Source organism: Marmota flaviventris, chromosome 3, assembly GCF_047511675.1.
Source record: "Marmota flaviventris isolate mMarFla1 chromosome 3, mMarFla1.hap1, whole genome shotgun sequence".
In the NCBI taxonomy this organism is placed as follows: Eukaryota; Metazoa; Chordata; class Mammalia; order Rodentia; family Sciuridae; genus Marmota; species Marmota flaviventris.
In genome coordinates this window covers 137630757-137653466 of record NC_092500.1, presented here as the reverse complement: position 1 = coordinate 137653466, position 22710 = coordinate 137630757, and the positions used below count along the sequence as shown (strand labels likewise).

Sequence of the window (22710 nt, the reverse complement as noted above, 5' to 3'; positions counted from 1 at the left end):
CTGAATAATATTCCATTAAAGATCACCATATGTTGTTTATCCATTCCTTAGATGATGGACATCTGGTTTGCTTTCACCTCTTGGCTGTTATGAATAATGCTGCTGTCAACATGGTTGTACAAACATCCCTTTGACACTCTGCTTTAAGTCTTTTGTTTATTTACCCACAAGTGGGATTGCTGGATCGTATGCTAATTCTATTTTTAAAAATTTGAGGAAACTTCCTCCAGTTTTCCATAGTGGTTGCACTTTTTAACAGTCCACCAACAGTGGGTTCCAGTTTTTCTCCATCCTTGCTAACACTTGTTATTTTCTGTTTTACTCTAAATGGTGACAACCCTAACAATTATGTGTATCTTCTTTGGAGAAATGTCTGTTCAAGCCCTTTGCCTATTTTTAATCAGGTCATTTGATTTTGTTGTTGAATTATTGGGGTTATTTCTATGTCCTGGGTAATAATATAGGAGATACATGATTTGCAAACATTTTCTCCAGTTCCATAGGTTGCCTTTACATTGTTTTGATTGTACTTAGACACACATTTTTAAGTTTGATGTGTTCCCATCTGTCCCATTTCCCATTGATCTTATTTCTTTTTTGTCTTTTTTTTGTATCATATGTAAGAAATCAATGGCAATATAGCTTTTCCCTTATGTCATGTGTGTGTGTGTGTGTGTGTATGTGTGTGTGTGTGTGTGTGTGTAGTATTGGGGATTGAACCCAGGGGCACTCTACCTCAGAACTATATCACCAGCTACTTTTATTTTTTGAGACAGCATCTCACTAAATTGCCAAGGCTGGCTTCAAACTTACAATCCTCCTGCAATAGCCTCTCAAGAAGCTGGAATTACAGTTGTGCATCACCATATAAAGCCCCTGAATTACTTTTACAGGAACTTTATAAATTTTTATCTTAAATTTAGGTCTTTAATCCATTTTGAGTTAATTTTTGAATATGGCATAAGATAAGGGTCTGCCTTCAATTTTTTGTATGTATGTATTTAGTTTTTCCAGCACCATTTGTTTAAGCTGTGTTTTTCCTAGAGTGGGCTTGACAACCTTACTGAGGGTCAACTGGAATATGTATTTGTGTGTGATGGTTTGTTTTTGAGTTCTTTTCTCATTGATTTATTTGTCTGTGTTTAGGCCAGTATCACTATTTGATTACTATAAAATATATGTGACTTTGGAATATACTTTGAAATTATGAAGTATGAGTCTTCCAACTTTGTTCTTTTTAAAATTGTTTTGGCTATATGGAATCCTTTGAGAATTCATACATATTTTTGGATGAATTTTTCTACTTTTGCAAAAAACACTCTTGGGATTTTGATAGGGATTGCCTCAAATCTGTGGGTTGCTTCGGGTAGTATGGACATTCTGACTGTATTAAGTCTTCTCATCCACGAACATAGGATGCCTTTCCATTTATTTGTGTCCTCTTCAGTTTGTTCCATCAGTGTTTTTTAGTTTTCAGTGTAGGATTTTTACTTTAATTTGCACTTGCTAGCGCTGTCTACTTTGATGAAAGCAGGATGAATTTCTTTTCTTCAGCTCTATGAGAAGTTGTATTTTTTAACTGGCACTGAGTCTGAGTTTTTTCAAAGGTGTTTTAACTTGTTAGAGCTCCCCATGAGAAACTCTTCAGAAAGTTCTGTATGTACCATGGAGTTTTTCTCCTGAGACCCAGTGCTCTGGGGAAAGGAGGAAACTTTGTAACTGGTTATCATCTTCCTAGGGGGAGATCCTGCCAGCCAGTGCAAGCCTGGCTGCTATTGACTGGGCTCAGGTTCTTAAGTTCTTGGCCTTTGCACACACTAAGCTGTGAAGGTCTACATTTTTCTGTCTTGGAGAGTGAGAGGTCTGATAGTCTGAGGGCAGGGGTCTGTGTGCCCAGGTAAACAAAGAAGACTGTGCACACATAGACAATAATATGGTCCTTAAGTTGGATTGAGAGTGTCAAGGAGAGTGGGCTCCAGATGTTTATCTTCTTTCTTGGTCTCATTCCATCTGTGGTGCATCCAGGGCCATGACCTGAGCCAAGCTGGGCATTTTCTGGCTTTGGGAGACCCGTCAAAGGACCTGGGAGGAACCTCAAAGTTTTTTACTCACCTCTTGATATTCAGAAGCAATATTGAATAAGTATGCTGAGAACTACTGCCTACTACTTAATCTTATTTCATTTAGTCATAAAATTTTGCAATTCCTTATTGTTGTTGTAAGGAAGAAAGTAGGTAATCCCCAACTTAGTGAAAAACCTACTTATTGTTTTTTTAAACTGTTATTTTAAGAAAATGTCTGTCTGGTGTAATGACTGCATGTCTTTTGAACCTCAGACAAGCAGGAGTGGTCTATGTAGTAATGATCTAACAGCCTGACTTCAGGCGGCTTTAGACACTGGGTTGGCATGGGGACGGAAGTCCGTGTCTTGCAGCAGTCATTCTAGCTGTCCCAGTCCAAGTAGGCTTGGCCATCTGTTCTTGGTACAGGAGTTTCCTCCAGAGTGCTGGTGCCAGAGCCCACAGTAAACTCTTTGGTAATCTTTCCTAAAATATCTTTGGGGGAATCCGAAAATTATGCTTTGGGTCTGTGGACATACCCTTTGTGGCCCTTTTATCTCCTGCTCCATGTTGTCCACTGGTCTGGTAATGAAGATGGTAAAGGCAGGCAAGGGAGGGCAGCATGATGAAACAATTTGTAAGAGCTTAGGAGACTTGGATCTCACATGTAGTTGGCTTGCACTCCCTTCAGTTCCATCTTCCAGAGTGGTAAGGGTGGGTGGAGATGGACAGAGGATCTGCAGATAAAGTATTTCCTCATTACTCCACCTACTTGAGAACTCTTGATTTGCCTAGGAAGGAAATAAACAGCTGCTTGATGAAGCCCAGGAAACTGCAATTGACACATTGCAGAAAGATTGATAGACTGATGCAAAAGCAAAACATGTGTTGAGCAACAGCTATAACTTGCTCCCACTGGCGTTCCAGTCAGCTGTGACAGTTTATAAAGTACTTTGTCACGAGTGCTATCTGATTTGATCATTTTATCAACCCCTCGAGATATTATTGCTGCAGTGTTGGGTTTAGAGATTAGAAAACTAAAGTGCTCAGTGTAGTCTGGCTTCTCCAAGGTCATAAAGTTGCTAAATCAGAACCAGGTGCTGAAGCAAATTACAAAATCCTTCTAAGGTATGAGAGTTTCCAGTGTGATGATTCCTGCCAGAAAAAGTAAATCATTTCTTACCACTTACAAATCAACACTTATAAAAATCAAATATAAATAAAGCTGTGTATTGTGTGGTAATGAGTGGCACATTGGGAAATCAGATTCAGAAGTCTATATGAACTGGAGGATCAGAGAGGAGTCCCCCTAAGGGAACTGGAACTTGGTTTGGCTCTGGAAGAATCGATGAGATTTGAGAAGGCAGGACAGGAGTATCCAGGGAGGGCAAAGGAATGCGAGCCTTTGTGCCAGGGACACAAACGTAATCTGATGACAGCTACTGTGCTTGTATTTTAGGAAAATTGTCCCCAGTGTCAGGCAGTCTTTCAATCAAATACTACTGGCTTAAGTTTTCTCAGCTGTTAGGAGGCAAAAATACAATTTGTCCCTTTTTGATGGACAGGATGCTCAATTTTTACTGGACTGCTTCACAAACAGGGTCCCAGGAGAACAGGGACGGTGTAGAAGGACAGGATGCTCAGGGGTATCTTGTTTATTGTCAGAATCATCACAAAGAATCAGTGACACTTTATTACTTGGAAGTGTTTTGGTTTTCTCAAAAGAGCTTCCTCTGTAACTTGGTTGAAAAACTTAACGTATGCCACCTACAAGTATGGTGAAGTGGAATTTCTGGTGGCAGTTTAGAAAAGATTACTCAATTGTCTAAAAATCCTTCTGTATTTTCTGGTGATAGGTCTGTGACTCTTACCCGACTGAACTGTATGTTCCCAAATCAGCCACGGCACACATCATCGTAGGGAGTTCCAAATTCCGGAGTAGACGGCGATTTCCTGCCCTTTCTTACTACTATAAAGATAACCACGTAAGTCTCCGAGGCATGCTTTTGTTTTACACGTTGCTTTTCTGTTTTATCATCACCAGACCTTTTTCTAGCTGCCCTCTGTTCACAGTGTGTTTGAATTCTTAGAGGTATGTGGCTCTTCCTGGGTATGGCATAACTCAGTGCAACTATGCTAAGACCTTCATCTCATATAGAAGTGGACCTCTGTGTTTGACAATAAAGTAATGGGTTAGATTCAGACAGTACCTGAGCTTAATCTTCTATGATTCTGACCCTCCTCTAAGCAGTCCTCTTGAGAGACTGCCTGTTCCAGTGCTGGAGGACCTTTGCATGTTGATGTTAGAAGAGCCCCTGAAGTCTGCGACACATTTTTTTCCTTTTCTTTCCATCCCCCTTTTAATGACCATGTTCCTTTGAGTATCCTCACTCTGAGAAATCTTCTGGCTGTCATTGCTCATCAAAACCCACACATGGAACAGGCCATCTTCCATAAAAAGTTAGGGGATACAAATTCTATAAGTGTACTGATCTTTCTCTCTTGTGATTTTGACCTTTTAGGTTTAAGACTATGTTTCCCCCCCAGCAATAGAACGTTGTGCTTGTAAACAAGAATAACAATTTTATAGTTAAAATACTGGAATGCACCCCCCCCCCGGGGGGGGGTGGCTATTACTAAAGGGACATTTTGATGGTAAGATGACTTGGCTAACATTGGGCAGTGGGAATTGGTGGTTAGATGAGTGGGCTAGGTTGAGCCTCATGGACTCCCTTTGGAATCAGATCTAACCATGCTCATTTTATGAACCTTTTGAGGTTCCTTTGATATAAATGCCCCTGCTGCTGGTTCCTAATTCCCTTTAGATCCACTATTGCCATACACAGTGTTGTAATCATGTCCTACACACCTGTTGGTGAATCTAGGGTGGCTTAGAGTGATGGGATGGCCAAACTCATGACGCTTCACAATGGACATAGTAGATCCACAGCAGCTTGAGATCACATGGACTCAATGCCCAGGGGAGGAGGGTACCACATGCCACAAAGATCCACATGGGGGTTGCATTGGGGTTCAAGGGACAAGCAGGGTCAGGGAGAGGCAGGCTTTGTAGCATCAACCTGATGAGGTCACCCCTGGCTCCTATAGGAATCTGTGACAGGCTTATTTGAATAATTCTGTGGTCTTCTGGGAAACTGAAACACCATACTCGGGGATGAACATCAACTGCCCCTACCCTGCTAGATAAGGAGAATTGTTTATCCATAGAAGCAGATTGTTGAGGGGAGCTTGCATTGGGGACCTCTCAGTTTCACCAGATGTCAAGGCAACTCATAAGGTTAATTTTAGGGCTTATACCACACCTGGGCTAGGTAGAGTCTCATGGACTCCCTTTGGAATCAAATGGCTTTGCAGATCACAGACAGAGATGTATAAGTGTTCACAATTTTGTGCATGTTTGTAATCAAGAGCTCTCAGAATTGGTACATTCTTTCTTCTTATTATATTATCTTTAAAAAAAGAGAGTTGTTTGCTTTAAACTGTGCACCACATGGTTTTCTAAATTCCCAGCATAAATTTCTGGGACACACAACTCTTAAAGATTTCTAGTGGACATTTCCTTAAGAAAAACAGCCTTTCTTTTTATCACTAATATTCATTGAAACCTCTTATGTGATAGGCACAATTCTAGGAGTATTATAGTGTTGTATACTTTATCACACACTTTGGTTTTAATCTTATTACTATTTTATAGATGCGAGAATTGAGATTTAGAAAAGATACATAAATTACCCAAGGTCATATAGTAAGTGAGACTAAAACTAGGATTAAAAGCCAGATCTTCTTGAATGCTGCTCTTGATGCTGTATTAGGCCATCTGGCTTATTTTTCTGCTGGGGGTGCTACTTTTGGGTAAGAATTTAGGATCAGGAAACACTGTCTGGAGGAAAATCATGGTTTTACTAATTACTAACTGTGTGATCTTGAACAAGTTCCTTAACCTCTGTGTGCTTTCATCACTTCATCTATAAATAATAAAAGCTCTTACTATATATGATAATTAGAAGATTAAATAAAATACACGAAGTTCTTTTTTTAAAATTAATTTATTTTTAAAATACACAACAATAGTGGAATGCGTTACAATCCTTATTACGCATATAGAACACAATTTTTCATATCTCTGTATATAAAGTATGTTCGTGCCAATTTATGCCACTATACATGTACTTTTTTTTTTGCATTACAATTCTTAATACACATATATACCACAATTTTTATATCTCTGTTTGTATATAAGGTATGTTGGCACCAAATTAAAAGTGAAGTTCTTAAACATGTGCCTGCCACATATGCACTCAAAACATGTAGATTTTAATGATTAGTAGCTTTGTAAATAAGCAGCTTTCCTGATAATACCACTGGGGATGTTTTAACCTCTGTTCTCAGGACCTTGACACCTGTAGGAAGTGCTGCCAGGGCCTAGTAATACTTTCTTAACCTCTCGACTATCTAGAGTGTTTATAGGATACGAAGAAACACTCACTGTTTGGTACAAAGTTGAAAACCGCATGTGAGGAATCCCTGAGTCAATGAGGAGTTCTTTTTGTAGCACATCATAGGTCCAGAAAATGACCCACAAAAACACTAGCATGAAGTCCATTTAACATGTCTGTTATAATGTATTAGCCACATTTCATAGTATAACTGTTCCGATTAACCCCTCATTTAAATCTAGTTTCTCTGCCCCAGAAGGTAATTGGTAACTGTTGTTGTCACTAATTTGCTTCATTTCATGGTTGGAATCTCACTGGCTTAGTGAGTTTAGGTGTGTGCATTCACAGACCAATTCTTACATTTAGAGAAGGTCCCTTCGCTTAACTCTTCTAATAGAATCTAACAGGTTACCTGGTGCTAGCCGTCCTCAACTAATATTTCTTTAACCCAGATAAAATATCTTGTGAAGCCAACTCAGAATTATTCACTCTCCAGTCAGAATTCCCTCAGAGCAGGGTGGCAGACTCTGACCCCATAAAGACCACTACTGAAAGGAAGCCGGACCCCAAGCCAAGCCATCTATGGCGATTTGTTGGTCCTTTGCTCCCCAGTGTCCTTTGGTCTCTCTTTGCCTTGCTTCTGGGTCTTGCCCTGGTTTGCTGTCCTCTTCTCCCATGTTCAGACCCTCTGGGCCTCTCCTCTCCCTACATTCAAGAACTAGACGTCTTGGAAGGGACTCAGCTGCCCCTTTGCTTTGTTTTCCATTTTCCATGCACTGCCCTCCTGAATTCTGAGTGTAGCTCCAGGTCCTAATTTCCTTAAACCACATCAGTAATGGTCCCTTTCTACTTCAGAATGGAACTGGCATCCTCAGATGTCTATATGTCTAGCCAGTCTATGATTCTTGATGTTTATGACTGGTGAGAAATGTTCCTACCTGCTCCACTGAGGGGTACCGATGCCCACATTCTTCTGGGGAAATGCAAGCCCTTGCCAAGTTGTCTTGAGTTGGGCTTTAGGAACTGGGAAGCTAGAAATTGGACCCTGAAAGGGCACCTTCCCATGGGTGGAGCCCTATTATCAAGCCAGTTGGGCAGGAAATGACACATGGTGACTATTTCCTACAAGGGGTTCCCCTTCTCAGTCTTGTCTGGAGGGGTTCACTTCTCACCAACCATGATTACTGCCTCCTCCTACCCAGGGGAATTGCAGACTTAAGGTAGGTTCTTTGAGTCACTCATGTATTTTATTGGGAGATTTATATATTTAATTTAAACATTAAAGCAAAGTTTAAATCTACAAAAAGATACTTTACCAAAAAACCATAGGTTTTGGGCTGAAGTTCTGGCTCAGTGGTAGAGTGCCTAACATGTGTGAGGCACTGGGTTCGATTCTAAGTACCACATATAAATAAATAAAATAAAGGTCTATTATCAACTAAAAAAATATTTTTTAAGTAAAAAAACCTTATGTTTTATAGCTGCATATTCATCTGTACTTACTTATTCACAACTCAGGGGTAGGTTTGTGTTCTTCCACATGTCATTTAACATTGCAGTATACTGCCATCCCTGAATGGGGAATGGTTTAAGGATCCCCCTCAGAGACCAGAGTCTGATGATACAAAAATAGCATGTTTTTGTGTATGACCTGAGTGCATCCTCCTGTGCAATATATTCTTTAGATCATTTAAAATACCCAGTGCAATGTGAATACTTTGTAAGTAGTTATTATGCTATATTGTTATAATGACCAAAGAAAGTCTGAACTTATTTAGTACAGGCACAATTTTTTCCTGAATATTTTGATCCACTAATGTGGGATCTATGAATATGGAAGGCTGATGTACCGTGTTAGAATTGCAGGGTAAGGACAGTGCAGTAAAGAATGCAGATTGATGCCAAAGTAGCCCCTTGATTCTAAGCACACTAGAGTCAGCACAGATTTGTGTCAAGCTGGTACCAAACCTGGCAGCAACCTGGACTTTCATTACAGTGAAAATTTACCATTTAGAATTAGAATTGCTTTTTAGTACTGGTGATGTTTTTAAATAGGTTAGTTGAAAAAATGACCAGCAGCATAGCATTAAAAATACATGCACAAAGCTATGTGTGTGCGTATGTATTTTTTAATTTTTTTTTTTTTACTGGTCTTGCCATTAGCTCTATCCTATAAGTTTTAGAATATTTATTTTGTATTTCTGCTTTTGGCAGGAAAATGAAACAATACCAGTGAAAAGGAAAGTAGGTTATTTAAATGGCTTTAAATTTCATAATTTTGATCTTATCTAAACATCTTTACACATTCCTGATATCTTACACAAAGAGTTTTTGTACTGTTTGCACATGAAGTGGTTTCTTTGACCTGAATTAAAAATTTAAAAAATCTTGATTTCCAGAGACAGTGTTACCTTATTTTCATAAGCGGGTGTGTGGTGTAGGTGAACCCAGGGGTCTCTGTTTGGGAGATACTCCCAGAGTCTTCTGGGTGCAGTTGCCTGATGTTGCTGTGTCTCTGTGGCTCTCCCCGCAGGCCTCCATCTGCCGGAGCAGCCAGCCCCTGTCCGGCTTTAGTGCACGGTGCCTGGAGGATGAGCAGATGCTCCAGGCCATCAGGAAAGCCAATCCAGGAAGTGACTTCATTTACGTTGTGGACACTCGGCCTAAAGTAAGTGGCACCATTCCAATGCCTCTGTGCGGCTCTGCGGTGGGCAGCCAGAGTCCAGGTAGAGCTGACAGTCTACACTGCTGGGTCTGCCCAGGGGCTGTTCGTCTTTGCATGGTCAGTACTCAGGTGCCCTGCTGGGCTGCTTTCTGAGGGCCTAAGCTCCTGAAGGGCTGACTGTGTCAAGCACATTTTCTGTTTCCCCTGCTCCTAGCTTTGTGAGCACATTAAATGAGGCTGGCTCAGTTTTAGAAATTGCCCTCCTAAATACACCCAGGGACCATTTGATTTTTTCCTAAAACACCTCTTTCTGCTCTGACAATAAGAAGTTTACTGTGGAGCTCCAGCAGTTCAATTTTTGTGAGGCATTCAGATACACGCTTTCAGATTCTACTTGTGGTGATCTATACCTATGATTTGGAAAGAGCTACAAAATATAATGTTAAGTTTAAAAAAGTCACAAAATAATATGTATACTATTATATTTATGTAAAAAACCTGTACATATGTAAAAGTATATAGAGTAAGATCTGGAAGGATAAATAGCAAGCTATTAAAATTCCATGGAGAAAGGAGGCTTTGGGGAGGTAGAGAACTTTTTACTTGTCTGTTAGAAAAATGTTATTTTTTAATTACCTATGTATTAATCTTCTAGTTTGATGAAACTTCCAGTAGGAAATAACAGAGCTAGGGGCAGGCCAAGGTGATCTTTCACTTCCCTCCCATTCAACTTCACTTTTTTAAAAGCACAGAACTGAGTACAGTACAGTTTTCCAGTTAAGCTCCTTAGACCCAGTTTTTAAAAAATCAGTCAAAAAACGGAGTCCCCAGAGGGATATGCCAGTGAAAACAAAGAAACGAATCACCTCTAAGTACAGTGAATGTATTGCATGGAGTGAGATGACAGAATGAAATGTCCTTTATTCGATATATTTCCCATTGTAGTTTCTATCCAATAATGAAATACATCTGGACCTATGACTGATGAGAGTGAAGATACACATGCAGCTCTTTCTCTCCATGTGGGTATGGAAAGGAAAGGAGTCTAACAGGTACCATTAAACAAGAGTAGGATGCAGGAACGATGTGTAATATAATCCCACTGGGAAATAAAAAAACTGAGGGGGGAAGTGTATATCAAAACCTGTAGTTGGTGAGAGGTGAATGTTAAGAATTTTTTACTTTTTAAATTAGGAAAAAAAAATTACTGTTGGAGTTCTTTTCATCATAAAAAGGCTTAAAGAGCATAAGGACCTTCAATGTTATAGAATTACAATGTGACCAGCAATTCCATTCCTAGATATATACCTAAGAGAAACAAAAACATGTCCACATAAAACTAGTATTTGAATGTTTATTCATTATTAATAAGACCCCCCAAAAAGTGGAAATAAATAAATATTCACTAAAATATAAATCCACTGAGAATGGATTTATAAAATGTGGTATATCCATTCAGTGGAATATTATTCAGCTATAAAAGGGGTGATACACTGCAATATGATGAACCTTGAAAATGCTGTTAAGTGAAAGAAGTCTATGCCAAAGGACACCCAACTGGGAGGTTCCATTTATATAAAATGTCCCAGGGAATTCACAGTGATAGAAAATAAACTGATTATTGCCTTGGCTGGGGGGATGGGAGGAAATGGTATGTGAGGGGGGCAACTGCTAATGTGAAGAAGATTGTTCTTTGAGGTGATGGAAATATTCTAAAATTAGATTATGGTGATGGTTGCACAACTATGTGACTATACCAAACGCCATTGAGTTGCACTTTCAATGGGTGAATTCAATGGCATGTGAATTATAAGTCAGTGAATTGTTAAGAAATGAACATAAAGGGGCTGAGTATAGCTCAGTGGAGAATATTTGCTTAGTACCCACAAAGCCCTGGGTTCAATCCCTAGTACCAGCTGGCGGTGGTGGGGAACACAAGAAAATAAAAAGAGCATCAAAAAAAGAACAGAAAAATAGGACCCACATCTTCAGTCACTCGAAGCATACATTATCAAAAATAAGTATTTATAGTCTGTACTCAGTGGAAATTTGAGAAAAAAAAATGAGAATGGGATGTGATCTTTTTGTGGATACTCAGACCCTGGTAATTTTCACTGCTTCTCTGAGCCTCATTTTAAAAAATATTGTGATTCATTTCCTCCATCACTTAATGTAATGTTTTCCTCATGTAATGTCAGTGTTCTCCTCAGGCCCTTGGCCTCAGAACAGTCCATTCTGTTTCTGATCAGAGTGTGCTATGGAATAGCCATGTGGAGTAGTAAGGGTGGAGTTGTTCTCAGATGTCAGATCAGCAAATCAATCGTGGAAACCAGCCATGAAACATGCTACGGCCAGGTCATAGTCACATTCTAGTAGATTACACATCCAGATCCCTTCTTTTTAGATACACTCTCAAAGCACAACACATAGGCAAAAGCTTCAAACTAGAAACAAAAAATAGCTTTTCAGCTTAACGATTTTCACTTGATAGTTGCCAGAAAAATCTCTGACTTGTACTGTTCTCCTTCAGTTTGTGACCTTCTCTCTGACTCACGCTTTAACCCCTTCCTGCAAATGCTGACTGCCTTCCCTAAGTAAAGTGGAGGTCTTCTGAATTTCCTAGTAGTTACAGAGGATGAATGAATGAATGCCTGCTTCTTCAACACACATACTGAAGACCAGGGCTTTAACTGAGTAGAGACTGGAAAGCCCTTTTCCTATCCTGTTTTTCCAGCTTCAAATAAAGGCAGACAGATTCACCTGCTAATTTAAGAGCCAGTGATGCAAGTTTGCACTGTGTTATGTAAGCCTTCCCTAGAATGTAGCAGCTGTAGGGCCGGGCATATTCCAGATTTAAAACAAATTAATCCAAAGGATTTGATTTGAAGGGTATATTTAGCACTTAGTGTGTTTACTCTAAGAGATAAGTGGTTCAACACTGATCCATTAAAGAAAATTGGTGGCCCTCTTCTTGTATTTATCCCTGCACACACACTTCACATGATTTTTAAACTGTTTGCTTCCTGCTTTCATTATTTTAGAGATCGTGTATGTTGATTTTTGTTCCAGAGTGTGTTAGGCTCCCTTGGTAGCCGGGAGACTGAGTTCATGTTAGTCATAGAAGGTGTGGACAGTGGCAAACCTGGTACTTCCTAAAGTTGCTTACAGGTTTGATTAAAAAGAGAAAGGCTTTGGAGGCAGCCTGAAGGAGTCAGGTCCTAGCCCCATAGGACAGCCTCCAGAGCAGCTTGTTCAGGTGAAAGCCTTCTAAATTGCTTATTGACAATACAATCATGGGAGGCAAAGGTAGTGAAGTCCTCAAGCACGTATTGAATATCTCCTCAAAAATTATGTCCTCGAGGTCACATATTACCACTAGAGTTTGGTGCATGAGGAAAATTTGCAAAGGCGTTGATGCGGTATTTGCTGGATTGTAAAATGAGGGATAACTCATTATATCTCAACCTTGTTCATACCATTCTCATGTTCTGGATTTTGCTGAGCTTTTAAAAACTGCCAGGTGCTTTCGCATTTAACATGAGAACCCTGCAAATTAGGAGATTTTTCATTTCGTAGGTAAGGGCTTAGGTCCAAATTTACCTAAGGTCACACAAAATTCAGATTGAAATCCAGGCCTGTCTGTTCATGGTGGTTTGTGGGTTTTTTTTTTTTTTTTGTTTCGCTGTGTGTGTGTGTGTATACAAAATCTTTCCCGGGGGAACCTCATCCCCATGTTAGGGTTCAGGAGGATTGTTACTTCTGAGCACACACCAAGTGAAGCTGCAGACTCAGACCTGAAGAACTAACCATTAGTTCACCCAAAGTCAGGCCAAGGCCAGAGAAGCAAAAAGGTTTCTGAGCTGTACTTTGAACACCAGCCCCTGTGGAGGAAGTGCTGAGCCAGGCACTGGCTTCAGTTGGTGCTCTGCCTTTTGTCCTTGTTGCACCTCCAGAGACTGTTTTGTGGGTGTGGTCTCCAATTTCACCTTCTCAACGATTTCCTATGGCGTGACATGATGCCACGTGGGATGTTTTTCTTTTTCTCTGGAATTGGTGATTAGGTGGCATTATCTACTCACTGGATTTGGGAAATTCAGTTGTAAAGATTAGGGTTGCCAGAAAGAGGGGAATCTAGGATCTCATTTCATAATCAGATGTACATCGTGTTTGCTGAGGGCCATCCTGGCAGCAAGCAGAGGAAGAGAGAATGGGAGGGAGACAGGGTGTGGGGGCAGTGGAGCAGTTCACATTCCTGCTCTCTGTTAGGGCAAATTTCCTGTGAGTCGAGCTGGACATGAATTATCTTACTAGAACCTTCCTCAGAGAGCTTGCCTGCTGGGGGTCTCTAGCTGCATGTGACTGTGGGATATCTTCTGGCAAGGGAGGCTGAGGGAACAGGCTCACACCAGAGTGGATCTCCATGTCAGTGACATGTGAACTTCCTCTTCCAAGAACCCACATCACATGCCCTAGCAGATTCACAGAGATGGTCATTCAGTGTGATCCAGGAAACAGAGACAGAATCACAACCTTGCCTAGCTTTGCAAAGAGCTGTTCACCACTGCTGCCCGACACTAACAGAACCTAGATGAGCGAGAGGAGGGAGGGTGTCCCAAAGCAAAGCTCTCACTGGTCCACACAGCCCAGAATGGGGGAGGGAGATTATTTGCATTATACCTGGGTTCCTATCTGAATATGTCCCTCAAGCTGATATCTACTTACAAAGTAGGAAAGGAGGAATTTTGACCAGCTCAGTTGGAGACAGTAGTTGTAAGAAATAAAATCTTCTCATAATTTCACATTGTGCTGCAAGCTAAGGTTCTTCACTGAACCAGTTATGGATGGAGGAAGGGAAAAGGACCATCACCGGACAAACACCAGGGCATGGCCCAGTCCTCCTCCTATGAGATCAGCGTTTGTTGTCGTTTCCCAACTATGCCAGATGAGGACCCGTTGTTACTTAGGCATAAAATGTAACTGCTGAAATCTTACACTCCAAGCCTAAGATAGTGACCAGCCTGCCCTTTAACTTGAGATCAAGATGAACTCTTGTGTTTTCAGAGGTTTGATTGATTGAGGGTTGGGGGTGAATCTGACGTTGTTTCTTTACAGTCTTGGTCTACTCATCTCTTACTTCATTCTGTTATTCAATCACTTATCCAGTTAATCAGTCAGTCAATCAATCTTCATGAAGTTCCCGTTCTGTGTAGTAGGGGTATGGCCCTAAATGAGGTGCAGGGATTTGACCATCAGTGAGCCTGACAGGTCTCCATGGGGCTTATGTTCTCTACCCCTCCTCTCATTCACCACTGAATGTTTCGGTGCCTGCCTGCTCCACTCTCTTCTCATTCTGGTGGATATTCTCTGTTGTGGACACTAAATAAATCTCATTTTTTTTTTTCTATTTAAGCACGCTAAGAAATTCCTCAGTCATTCTCTGCTATCTCGGTTAAAAATTTAAATTTCTTAAGTGAGTCTATTTGCAGAGTACCCTAAATGCTTTTGAGCTTCCTCTCTTGCTTCTGCTGCCATAGATGAACTTCTGCTCCACTCGGAATGGATGGCTCACTGATACTGACCTGCCCCTGTCCCTGTACCTCTCCTCCTCTTGCTTCATCTTGAAGGTCCTCCTCTGTGCTTGAAGTCCAGCCTGAGCTTCCACTCTCATGAAACAGTAGCCCACACTGGGTTGCTCTGGACTCGAACTCCTGCGGTGTCGCTGTCTCTGCCGTTCACTCGGGGGATTGTCTGTTATCTTTTGATACTCTGTGCTCTCCTTTCCATCGCAATTGTAAGCTCGGGACAGCAGAAGTAGATTCTTGTGCATCTTATCATTGTACTCAGTGCCTGGCACACAGTTCATTGAGAAACAACCAAGTTTCTTTTGTTTGATTTATGAGCTTCTGTGCACCCTTTATGCTGTTATCATCAAACAGCATATTTTCCATATACATATATATATAAATACTAGGGTAACTTTTTGAATATTTTCAAATTGTAAAACTGTGTTTCCTGCTTTGGGGTTTCAGCTTTTGTCACATTATGGTTATAGATCCTGTAAGTAGGTGAAACTCCTGACAAAAATTACACTTGGGATGGTAGATTAAATATTGCCACCTTCTGTTCATTATGTGAAATACACACTTGCTCCCAAGATTTCCCTGTGTTTGCTCCTTTGTTTTTAAGGAAGACTACCAATCAATTCTCCCACCATCTATAATTGATGGTTTAAAAACATGGAGGGACTGGGGTTGTGGCTCAGAGGTAGAGCGCTCACCTTGCACATGTGAGACCTTGGATTCGATCCTCAGCACCACATAAAAAAATAAATAAGTGACATAAAAGTATTGTGTCCAACTATAACTAAAAAATAAATATTAAAAAAATGTGAACATGGAATCAATTATAGATTAAAATAATAGCATTAGTATTTTATTTCACTTTTTTGAAAGAGTGTCTCTGTGGTATGTGTTGAGCAGGCTTAACTTGAATTATTCAAGAAACAGGATAAACACAAGGTTCATGTAACATAAGGATACTTGCAAGTATCTTATTAATTTGTTCTGTTTTATGAAGCTTGTTGTAAGGGATAAACCAGCAGCTCTGAAAAACGCTTATATAAAGCAGTGACATTTTATAATGCATAGTTTTAGAAGAACATGCCTATAAGTAATTTTTTTTTTTAAAAATTCCCTTAAAATATTTAAAATTAAAAAAAATAAACATAAGTTGTCTTTAAGATATATGATTGAGGTGTTTCCTTGATTAAGCCTAAAGCCTGTTTTATTAGGGGAAAGGTGACTCCTTTTTAGACAGGGAACAGTGCCCCAAGGTACTGACATTCCCCCAATGAACTGATGCCACATGAACTGAATCATGGAGCCAGGCTGCTATTGAGATGGGAGTCCCTGGGTCTGGCATGGTAGCACATACCTGTAATTCCAGAGGCTCAGGAGGCTGAGGCAGGAAGTTCATGAGTTCAGAGCAGCCTTAGCAACTTGTTGAGGCTCTAAGCAACTTAGAAAGACCCTATCTCTAAATAAAATATAAAATGGGCTGGAGGTGTGGTCCAGTGGTTAAGCACCCCTGGGTTCAATCCCCATACCAAAAAAAAAAAAAAAAGGAAATGGGAGCCTGGGAACCTCTATGGCAGTGGCTTACCTTCGCTGTTTTATTTTTAAACTTTGATACATTTATATTTGTTATTTAAATTACAAAGTTAATGTATGTTCTTTGTAATAGTGAAGGAATACAGGAGTATCTAAGGTTTATAAATGGTGTTTCCCTGCCACTTTCCACCCTCTGTCTTTGTGCTATAATGGTTGCCAGATCAGCATATTCTTCCATATATTTTATTTTGCTTAATAAATATGCATAAACATAAATGCATATCTGTAAATTTGCTTTTATTAGAAATGGATAATTATATGAATTACACCCTCACACACACACACACACACACACACACATATATATATATATACACACACACACAAACATGTATCCTTCTTGACACCTGATAGTAGTCTAGGGTAAAAGTAAACTGTAATTTATCCAGTCATTGCTCTATTGAGGAATTAATGGGTTTTAAGTCTTTCACTATTATAAAAATATTATAATAAACATTCTTAAACATTGTCATTATGTGCTGGTACTTTTGAAATTTTGTCAGATTATCAGAAGTAGGAGATCTGGGTCAAAGAATATATGTGTTTTTAACTTAATTTACTTTTTTGAAAGTATTGCTTTGCATCATGCTCTTAAAAGTGATCATTTTTTTTGTGATAGTGTGATCTTGGCATAGGTTCTCTCCCTGGGCTATCCCTGCTGCCCTTTGTTGGGTGAGCAGAAGAGTCAGTGAAAATGTTTCTGAAGATGTCACAGTCTGCTTAGGCCAACAGCAACAGTGGAGTATTAGCAGACGCATGTCCATCTAGAAATGGATGCATTTCCCAGGACAAGGCAGGACTTGTCCCCTTCTTCATTTTACTACATAGAGCTTAGGCAGAGAGATTTTGGACTTAATAAATTTCTTCAGAATCCATTATCAGTTTGAACTAAGAAACCTCTAACTTCTCGTGTGCAAAATTATGATAATGAAAGTGACAAAGGGGAGAAAAGCCCATTTATTAGGCGCCTGGATTTAAATAGTGGCTGGCAAGTGTCTGCATTCCTCTTTTCACTTTATTCAGTGATTCCTGCTCAAGGTTTAGTTGGGTATCTGGGGGATCCTTGTTGGCAAATTAGAATGAATGTGACATTTGATAACATGTTTATTGCAGTATCATATTGGAAGGTACCATAATGTAACTTATAGAGCATTATGTTGACAGCTGTATCTGCTGATATTCTGCCAATCTGTAGGTTGTAAGATATGTTATTAAATCGGAACAACTTGGCTCCATCACAGAATTCCACATTCAGTTTGGCACCTCTGACAGTAAACTGCAAGAGGCATCTCCAGGAGGGTTTATCTATAGAATGCTTCCCAGCTAAGAAAATGTTGTGCATGCCAACAAATTCATGCTGTTGAAATAAAAGCTCAGTGTGAGTCCCTGGAACTACATAGCTCAGTAGAGTGTCCCAGTGATTTATATCATATTATGTTTCTGCACATGATTTTGAATGTTTTTATGAATATCTGTAAAATGTTTTGGTTGTTTCGTGGCCTGAATATAATTGATAACTATTCTGTTTTGCTGACCACTGCAGCTTAATGCAATGGCAAATCGTGCTGCAGGGAAAGGCTATGAGAATGAAGACAATTATTCCAATATCAAGTTTCAGTTTATCGGGATAGAGAACATCCATGTCATGAGGAACAGTCTGCAGAAAATGCTGGAAGGTAATCCATTTCCCTATGCACAGCATTTAAAAAAAAATAGAATTACATATCTTGATTCCAGAATGAAATTAGATAGTCTTTTGATTTTAAACTTTTTTTTCCCCCAATGATGCTGTTTACATAGGTGTCATAAGCTTGGAAAAGTATCATGTTGCTGTGATTCTTGAAACATTCAATAGTCTCTTTTTTCCTTTAACTATTACTGTGAAGTGGTTTTGTCACTTGATTAGCAGTCAGGGACACTTCAGTGGCACTCAACATCTAAGATAAAAGTGCACAGGGATTTATTTTTTTCTTCCCCACATTAGTCAGACCCACATTCAAGGACCTTTAGAGAAAATGATGCTACATTTAAATCAATTCTTTAATTGCTGTTTTTGTGTGGAAATCAGGTTAATAAATTGTATCTCTCACTTGCTGAGTGACCTTTAGAAGGGCGGGTATTGGAAGTCCTTGAACTCATTTCTGAATGGCAGCAACTGCTGCAATACACACATATATACCACCCCCCAGCACTAGCACATGTAGCAACAAAACTTGCACACACACTCTGCATGCTTTTGTGGAGAGGAAATGAAATAGATGACACATAAAACAGTTATTCATACAGCCATAACTGATCAGCAGAAAATGTGCATTTCGAGCAAAACTGGATCCTGTCTTATGCCCCTTGTGATCATAAAGACCCATGGAAGAATCTATTGCCATTGTCCATCATTTCTGACACCAGAACCAACTAAGAAGAGGAAGAGGAGGATTCAAAAGCCATGGCTTTTGCCTTGCCTCTAAATGCTATGTGTGTCCTTCTGGTGAGCACAGCTGAGTGCTAGGAAAGTGGGCTCTCGCAGTAGGAAATGTGGAGCCTGGGGTGTAGATGGATAAAGAAGGTACTGATTTTTTTTTCTAGAAATGCACACTTGCTTTCAGTTACTTATGTAGTTCTCCATATAATTAGAAGGGCAGGGCGTAGTGAGGCTGGGGGATCTTGAGCGTCTCAGACAGACCTAATGTCCATTCTCTTTTCTGGCCTCTCTAGTTTATATCAGTAATTATGAAACTTTGAGCACATCAGTTAATTTAGTTGGGGCTCTGTTACTTGCTGTAAAATGGGGGGATTGGGTTAGTAATTTCTGTGGGCCTTTATTATTGCAACAGTTTGATGCTGTGATTGCAAACACTTTAAAATTGAGCATTTGAGGTCTGGGGGTATAACTCAGTGGTAGGACACTTGCCTAGTGTGTGCAAAGCCCTGGGTTCCATCCATGGCACTGGAAAGAAAATTTGGGCATTTGAATGTTTAGAATTAATCCTTCCCTTCAACTGAAAAAAAAAAGAAAGAAAGAAAAATCACAGTCCTAGAATTACCTCCATCTGGTTCTTCACGTAATCTGCAGTCTCTTAGGTCACAATGGCAATACTCTGGGTATGATTATTTGAGCTTCTTACACTTCTAGAGATTTTAATGAGAAGTCTGGCTATCTTTGATGTAAGCTTTTTACCCCTTGAAAAATTGAGCTAGCTTGATACTGTTATAGAAGGGGCAATCTTTATAGAAACTTCAGTATGAAGAACACTCATCATTGTTAGACTCATAAAAACCCTTTATGTTGATAAGTTTTACATTTTTCATTTAGTACTTTCTAAATTGGCTTTTGAGAACATCTTCTACGCAAAAAGTTGCACACAGAAATGCTTATAACATATAAAATTGACTTCAGTTTTCAAATTGGCATTTATTTGGTTTCTCAGTGCTTATCCCTATGGTCTGACTGACTGTTTTTTTCTAAAGGACAAGCAAACTGACCACATTCTGGAGGCAGCTCTCCTTTTCATAAGGGCTCATGGTATTTGTACATAACTTTTCCAGCTACGTGCAGTGGCTGTAAGCAAGGACAACTTTCTGGATGCCATTCAGGTGACTTGACCAATGTTTGACTATCTGTTTTTACTGAGTAAATTATAAACCACTTGTGGAGGCTCAGCTGATGATGAAGTGATGCAATCAGAGCCACCTGAGGAAGAGGAGGTTTCTTCTTCAAACAGCTGTTCTTGGCATCAAAGAGACGGGATGGTTTACACTGATGCGCCTGGTCCACAGGAAGAATGCATTTCACTCATGATGTTTACTTATTTTCTTCAATTTTGTCAAACCTGTTGTGGATATTCTCAGAATAGATTCTGGACAATAGAAAAATAAAATTATTTGCATTCTGGCTGCAAACAGTTCTGTTTGTAAGAACTGTGAGATATTTCATCAGGAACAGAAATCTAGGACCAAGTTCACATCCCGTATAGGTTTATAATAGAGCTAATTTAACTTAGATTTATAAGTTCTAAACTAAACTACTTTTGTGGTATTCCCACCCACTAAGGAGATACAATGATGCCTTTCATAGCAATTTGTAACTTATTAAATGTTTTTCATAGTAGTTTCTCTTTCGATCACATATAGGATGGTTTTCCTCTCCAGTGATAGGAGGACATCTGGTATTGTCTTTGGTACGGAAACTGAGGATATTGTTATCATCAGAGGTGGAGTTTTCCCTCTAAGGAATCCTCAGTGTTGGGGAGGGAAACAGGGAAAGGGGCATAGAGAGGTGTGCACAGAACTGTTTTCACATCTCCACTTGGTGAGGTGGTGCCACACTGTGACAGCTCTTCCTGTCCTCTACCTATAGGGTAGGTGGATGCTTATGGGAAAGGCATGGGAAGGACATTGTCCACCTTTTTCAATCAACATGACATTTTTTAGATGCAACCTAGAAAATTTCACTATCTCCTCATTAGTAGTTTGGGGCCTAAGTTCCACACAAATCTGAAATTGATATTGCTGTTGTGTAGCTCTTCGCAGCTGACCACTTATCTGTTGATTTATTTATTTAACTAAAAATTGAGCAACTTCTATGAACCAGGCTTCATAAATATTTTTACTTAGGTAATAATTGTGTTTGATTTTCACAGCAATAGTGTATAGTGCATATTATCTGTACTTTATAGATAAAGACAGTCTCTTAGAAAGGTTAAGCATAGATAATTTTTAAGAGGAAGCAGTAAGTTGAAACAAATAGTCATGTAAAATGTGTATGTAAATTTGCTCTAGAAACAAAAGAAATGTTCTTTAGTTATTAGAGCAAAGTACCACTTTTTAAAAAAATTTAAAGTATCTAGTACTAAAAAGAATGTGATGAAATTAGCACTTTATTTCTGGTATCATTTAAAAGTTGGCTTAGAGAGACATGTTTTCTTTAGAGATGTATAATTTTTTTTTTCCTGATTGCCTCCTTTTAGGGACTAATCCAAAACAGAGTTTAAAAAGTAAACACACAGACATGCAAGTATTGACAGTAGAGTTTTATTTATAATAGTAGTATAGTGGAAGCAACAGCAGTTGACTGCTTAAATAATTTTGCTCTACCTTCTTGATAGAAGATTTGGCATCTGTTAAAAATAATAAATATGAATAATATGTGTACTAATACAGGAGAATGGGTATAATATAAGTTAAAAATTTAGGCTGTGGATTTTATATGTACTTCTGTTCACTACAGTAAGTCATATGTATGAAGTAAGGCTAGGGGAATGTCCAGAATATCACTGGGTTAGCACAGGAGAATGAAGGGTGATATTTTCTATCCTCTCATTTATAGAATATTTGCTCTGGGTTTTTTTTTTTTTTTTAATGATACACATTTGTTATCTCACAGATTCTGTGGGTTAGGACCCTAAACATGTGTCATGTGTAAGTGGGAACCTGGAGACCCCCTTCTGGGGGCTGGAGGAGGCTGCAGTCAGCATCAGCTAGGCTGTGTTCTCCTCAGGAGGCTCGGATGGGGAAGGAGCTGCTTCCGAGCTCATTCATGCTCTTGGCAGAATCAGCTGAAGGCCCCACATTTTATTGGCTGGAGGCCACTCCCAGGTCCGGAGGCTGCCACAGCTCTGCCACACAGACTTCTACATAAGCTGGTCACACATGACAGTTTGCTTCTTCAAGGCCTGTAGCAGTGCCTCTCCTGGTCTATTTCAGTTGGAATTAAGACATTTAAAAAAAAAAAAAAATCCTTCCCATTATTACATAACAAAGCAGGATTTGAACCTTGTACCTTCTGTCATGTTACAGTGATCCTTGTTTTGTGGTTCTGATATTAGATAGGCTCACAGAAAACCACCACACACAGTAATGATGACAAAACATTTTTCAAAGGATTACTGTGTACTCAACACCAAAATTTTAAACGTTTATTCAGTTGAGCCTTGTGAGATCATGTGATGGCTGCTCTTATTCTCTTTTATAGATGAGGAAATTGAGGCACAGAGGCTAAGTACCAGTGTCAGCTCACAATAATAAGTGATAGAACTGAGATTATTACCTCATTAGTGTGAGTTCAATCACCTCACTCTTAGCCACTCAGCTTTACTGCCTCCCTGGGGAGTGGGTGAGGCCTAAGTATGAAAAGACCTAGGTTTAGGTTCTTGCTTTAGACCTCAAGTAAGACTAATACTTCTCATTTCCTGTATGTGTAAAGCAACATCAGTAATATGTTTTCTCTATTTAATTCAGACTTATTAAAATGATTCCTTGCAAACTACCAAGTACTTTTCAATATGAGGAGCAAATGCTTTCTCTTGGGAAGCAATAATGTATTTAAAAATAAGTATGGTGGGCTGGGGTTGTAGCTCAGTGGT

General features: G+C 39.5%; 1 protein-coding gene across 1 annotated transcript in view; it reads left to right on the top strand.

The window, feature by feature from the left end:
* Positions 1-22710, top strand: part of Mtmr7 (myotubularin related protein 7) — a 64481-nt gene that overhangs the window by 13520 nt on the left and 28251 nt on the right. The window contains exons 4-6 of the mRNA XM_027954690.3: positions 3917-4045; positions 9051-9185; positions 17895-18027. Coding sequence (XP_027810491.3) covers positions 3917-4045; positions 9051-9185; positions 17895-18027 — 397 coding nt within the window. The remainder of the gene's footprint in view (positions 1-3916; positions 4046-9050; positions 9186-17894; positions 18028-22710) is intronic.